Source organism: Garra rufa, chromosome 22, assembly GCF_049309525.1.
Source record: "Garra rufa chromosome 22, GarRuf1.0, whole genome shotgun sequence".
Classification (NCBI taxonomy): domain Eukaryota; kingdom Metazoa; phylum Chordata; class Actinopteri; order Cypriniformes; family Cyprinidae; genus Garra; species Garra rufa.
The window spans coordinates 16,613,065-16,618,567 of NC_133382.1; the positions used below are offsets into that span (position 1 = coordinate 16,613,065).

Here is a 5,503-nt window from a genome sequence, read left to right on the forward strand (position 1 = left end):
CGTTGCAATCAAATTAATGATAATATAATAATAATAAATGCGCTCAGGCAGTTTGGCATGACTTGCCTGGAACGCTACAAAGTCGTGAGTCGTGGTTTGCAGTTGTGATTTATGCCTGGAATGCAGGTGTGTTTGATCGGGGTTAGAATTGAACTCTGCAGCTATAGGTAGATCTCCAGAAAGGGGTTGGGACACCCCTGATATAGTGGATTAATTATATCCACCTTTTTCTTCAATGGGAAAGTAAGCTTATGGATGAGACTTCCGGTTCATTATCTGCTGTAGGGAAATTACGAGAAGAATAGCAACATGCAGTAAACGGTAAAACTGTTTGCACAAACCAGTGTGTTCATAATGAAGATTAAAATAATATAGTAAGACACACCAATTTGCAATATCAAGCAGTAAAACGGCTGTTTTGTACAGCTAAAACAAGCTGGATGTGGATGAGACCAGAAGCCAGACCCATAAAATGTACAAATGGCCGAGCCCACTCATACAGGAAGAAAAATGTGGATAACTGATTTCTTTTGTTTGGCGTCTGCCAAAAAATCTTGCATTTTGACATTTGTTTGATATGGCTTAGATTTTCTTTATTTGTTTTTAATGTGGAAACTTACAATACTTCATAACAAACTGATAATATAAACATGAAATAAAGTAAATTGAACATGCTCTTTTCGGCAAAAAAATGCACTTTTTATGTAAAACATTATCAAAAGACATTTTACTGACATCTACAGGAAAAACAGAAAAAGGTTTTTACATATATAGAAAAGTCAAGCATTGGCAATTTTAGAAGCAATATGTGCTGTTAGGTTAGACATATGGAATATTGACATATGAAATAGACTGTTTAAAAGTAATGATGGCATCATGAGAGGTTTTGACATGCTGAGGTGCTCCAATATCATTTCAGTATGACTCGCATCTTCTCATCTCCAAGCAGAAGCCTGTTAAAATAATAAAGTAACAGTCTGCTGTAAAAAATAATTTCATATACCTCAACAATGAATGGCAGATTTGATATCAAACTAACCTCACAAGAGCAGCCGCCAACAGACCTCCCCCTATTGGACCGACCCAGTAAACCCAATGATAAGTCCAGTAGTTAGCTATCAATGCAGGTCCAAAAGCTCTTGCAGGATTCAAACAGGTGCCAGAAACATCTCCTCTATTAAATAAAACAACATCGATTTTTTCAGACAGACAAATTATAACAAAGCAGTATTGCATGTTATTTGAGGTTCAAGTGTGTAGAGCTGAAACTCTATCGTAATTGTTAGAATGGCCAAGGATCAGCAATCTCCACATAAAACTTAGACGTAAGTCGTAGAGACTTAAATCTTAGAGCGATGGTAGTACTCACACCACCTACAACAGGGAACCTCAAATCTGGCACACAAGATCCATTTTCCTGCAGAGTTTAGCTCTAACCCTAATCAAACACACCTGAGCTTGCTAATCAAGGTCTTCAGGATCATTTGAGAATCACAGGTAGGTGAGTTTGATCAGGGTTGGAGCTAAACTCTGCAGCGCATTGGCCCTCCAGGGTAAGATTTGGGGAACCCTGACCTACAACGTCACCAAGGCTCACCTCAGTCGGCCTATCGTTCATAACTCTTAAAACGTTGCAGACTCAAGTGACTTATGTTGTTGGAACCCTTGAGTCACGTTGGACAAAACACATGTAGATCGATTCGATTGTGAGCCTGGCAAAATTTTCGTGTATTTTGGATTTTTTTGAAAAAGTACTTCTGCGAACTAGTCCTAGGTTTTTTGCCTAAAACCAGTACAGAAAGCTTTTCTGGAGAGTGAATATCAATAATTACCAAAGGAAGTTGAACTTTTGACTCATAGTTGCAAAGGGACGCCAAAACGTTCGAAAGGGGACAGGGACACTTTTAGTAAAATGCCTATAACTCCTGAATGGAATGAGATATCGTCACCAAACTCATAACACTTTTGTAACACCGTGTCTATACCAGACACAAGTGGCACAGCGTGACAAAATACAATAGAACCTATTATAATCAGTGATGCTGTCTATAGTGGATGAGGCACGGTGCAGCTTGACACGACAAATCCCCAACGGTAAACTGATGCCGCGTTCTATTTATGATGTAAACCTTTTTTTACCTATTAACATGAAAATCGGTGTGCACGGTCATGATTCAAAATGCCACAAGTGTCTATAAAGACATCTGTGTATCTCAAAAAACATAGATAAGTTTAATGGAGGCCGATCAGAACAAAACTCGGTGGGCCTGTTTAACTTTAGGCCCCAAAGGTCTGTGAAAAATTTGAAAGAGATCGGCCACTGGGGGCAACATTACATTTTTTTCAAGGGCGTAAACAATTGTACATTGTGTGGTTTTTCGCACATACCTGCTATATTCGTATCATGATAGAACTCCTCATTCTAGACAAGTTTGCCTCTAGAACCACTGCTGTCAATCAAATATTTTGTTTCTCTGGACTCTCTAGATCAATAATTATCAAAAAAGATTTACCCTTTGGGAAAATATAAAGAGGTCGTTTAGAAAAGAAGCCTGTCCAAATTTACCCCAAATCCTATAAAGCCTAAAGCAAAACTCAAAACTTCACAAAACCTGGTGAGCACATGCGACAGGTTATTGTAAACAAGCATACCGTTTTAAGGCCACAACTGGCACTATAACAGTCATAAATGTTAAAAACATAATATTTGTATGGTAAATTACCTGGATTTGCTATATTTAGGAGTTCAAGCACATAGCGCTGAAACCCTATTGTAATTGTTCGAATGGTCACGGAACAACGATCTCCATGTAAAACTGATCGTGCAGACCAAACCGTAAGTCGTAGAGACTTGAAACTTGGAGGGATGGTAGTATTCACACACCTACAATGTGATCAAGGCTCGCCCCAGTTGGCCTGATGGGGGTGCTACAGTGAACAATAGAATGAAATCTACGTCAGATTTGATGAATTTTGTTTTTTTGCAAAACCTGCTCTTGCGAACTAGTCCTATAGGTTTTTCACCCGATCAGAACCAACCAGTGCAAAAGATTCTCTGGAGAGCGAATATCAATAATTATAAAAAAAAAGTTGAACGCCAAAAATGTTCAACAGGGGCAGGGCCACTCTTGATAAAATGCCTATAACTTCTGAACGGAATGAGATATCTCCGCCAAACTCAGTACACTTATGTAAGAGCTCAATCTGAGGTCGCAGAACAAAAATCGCGGAACTTGGCACTATAAGATGAAAAAAACATAAAAATTGCTATACTTACGCAACCATTTGTCATATAAACATGACAATCGCTGTGCATGGTCTTGGTCTAAAGTGCCACAAGTGTCTATAAGGACATTTACGTATCTCAAAAAAACATGGCCGCCATTGGCCGATGAAGTTTATACACCTATTAGACATGGTTAACAAAGGCCGATCGAAACGAAACTTGGTGGGCCTGTTTGACTCACAGCCCCAAAGGTCAGTGAGAAATGTAAAAGATATCGGCCACTGGGGGGCGTTTTTCAAGGGTGTAAACAATTGTAAACGTAACATTTTTTCACACATACATGCCATATTCATACCATTTGATAGAACTCCTCATTCCGGACAACTTTGCCTCTAGAACAACTGCTGTCAATCCAATCATTTGTTAAATAATTAAAAAGATGTAAAACACTTACTTTTGAGAACTTTTTTTTGCTTAATCTGGAAAAAAAACACTGCAGAACAATTCTCTGGAATCCCTAGGTCAATAATGAAATCAAATAGCTAAAACGGGGTCATTTAGAAAAGGGGCCTGTCCAAATTTGGACTGGTGCAATAACAGTCATAAACGTTAAAACAGCATAATATTTCTGGTAAATTACCCAGATTTGCCAAAAATGCTTTTTTAAATCATTGATTTAGGTAGTTATAGGCTTGCTGTAATGTCCTTTTATGTCATATATATGCTTTAATGTCTTAAAGCTTTTGAACCCTGATTATCGCTGCTTGCAACTATATTTAAGATGTATATCCAGACTCACCCTGCCAGAATATTGATAATAACAGTGCAGCCCACCATGAAGGGCACCAGGGGGCTTTTGCTCTTTCCATTGACTGCTCCCAGCAGCACCACCATAGTTATTAGACATGTCATGGCAATTTCGGCAAACACAGCCTTTCCCAGGTGCTCATCTGATTTAAGAACAGCAAAGGCTGCTCCAGTAGCATTCATGTAGTTCTCATGTGAAGTCATAACCTTTAAAAAAATACATAGTGTGTTAGGGGTTGTGGGAAATATCAATATTATTTTCTGTTTGTGTAACAAATGCATTCTTGTTCGCACCTTTGACATTGCAGCTCCCAGCACACCTCCAATAACTTGACTTACAAGGTAGGGAATAACCATCGTCAGCTGAAGTCCACCACATAACCAGACAGCAATGGTAAATGGAGGGTTAAAATGTGATCCGCTGCAGAGAGAGAGGGAAAATTTCAGGTGAGACATAAATACATTTGCTTTCAGAAATGGATTCAGAAAATCACTTTTCACACAAAAATCAATTAACAAATCTAAAATTCCTGTCAGTTATTGAATATGATGCAACTGTATATAAATATAAATGTACTGTAAGACATTGGCTAAATAACAATCAATTAAACCAATACATCCATTGATTATTACAGTAAATAAATGTAAAATGTAAAAAAATATATAAATAAAAATATTTGGGAACATAAATAATTAAAACTTTTTTTAAACTATGCAATCCATAGAAATATTACAAAAATAATAAAATAATTAAAATAAAAAATAAAAATCTTACCTTATTTCTGCCATACATGCCACCAGCACTGCCACTGCCAACCCATGCACAAGCGCTGGCTGTAGTCGTCCTGCTGCCGCCACATTTTCAATGACAGACACGCAGCCGATAAAGACAAAAAAAGTTGTCCCCACTAGCTCAGCAACACACGGCTGAATTATTCTCTCATACCTGCCCTGGAGTTTGGGTTGATTCTTATTCAGCAAAGTTTTGTCCAGCTCTTCAAGCTCGAGCTTCTCTGCCTGCGCTGACATTGTGCACAATCCAGTGCAATGAGTAACTGTGACTGTGGCAGAAAGGAAAGCACTGTGATAACAGAGCCAACCTGACTTGTTCCACCATAAATCACTCTTTTATGCCTGAATGTCTGATATATTATCGTGGGATTATGTGAAGGTTGCGGCAAACAAGGTACAATCAAGGTTTAGGAGACAATGAAAAGATTTAGTGTGAACAATGCGCCATCCAAGTTTAAGTACAGACATTTTCAGGTTAGAGCTAGATTAGTACGTAGTTGTTACCTTATCTGAGGTAAGGTGTTTCACATTTGGACAGCATTGTTTCCATTACTATCTCTGTGTTATTGATTTGCTTGTCAAATGGGTGATAACTGACTGACCTTGGATGGAAATGCAATCAACCCATATGGCATAATAACGCAACATACTGCTGCTCCCAGATAAACTTTGAGCTGC

The 5,503-nt window shown here is 38.3% G+C and overlaps 1 protein-coding gene across 1 annotated transcript; it reads right to left on the reverse strand.

Annotated features, from left to right (window-relative positions):
- Positions 1-587: 587 nt before the first annotated feature.
- Positions 588-5,171, reverse strand: LOC141298090 (aquaporin-8-like). The gene is made up of 5 exons (XM_073828598.1): positions 4,809-5,171; positions 4,328-4,454; positions 4,026-4,240; positions 1,040-1,174; positions 588-953 (listed from the first exon to the last, which is right to left on the reverse strand). Exons 1-5 carry the CDS (start codon positions 5,060-5,062, stop codon positions 911-913), a joined length of 774 nt encoding a protein of 257 aa, XP_073684699.1. The 5' UTR covers positions 5,063-5,171; the 3' UTR covers positions 588-910.
- Between the last annotated feature and the right edge of the window lie 332 nt (positions 5,172-5,503).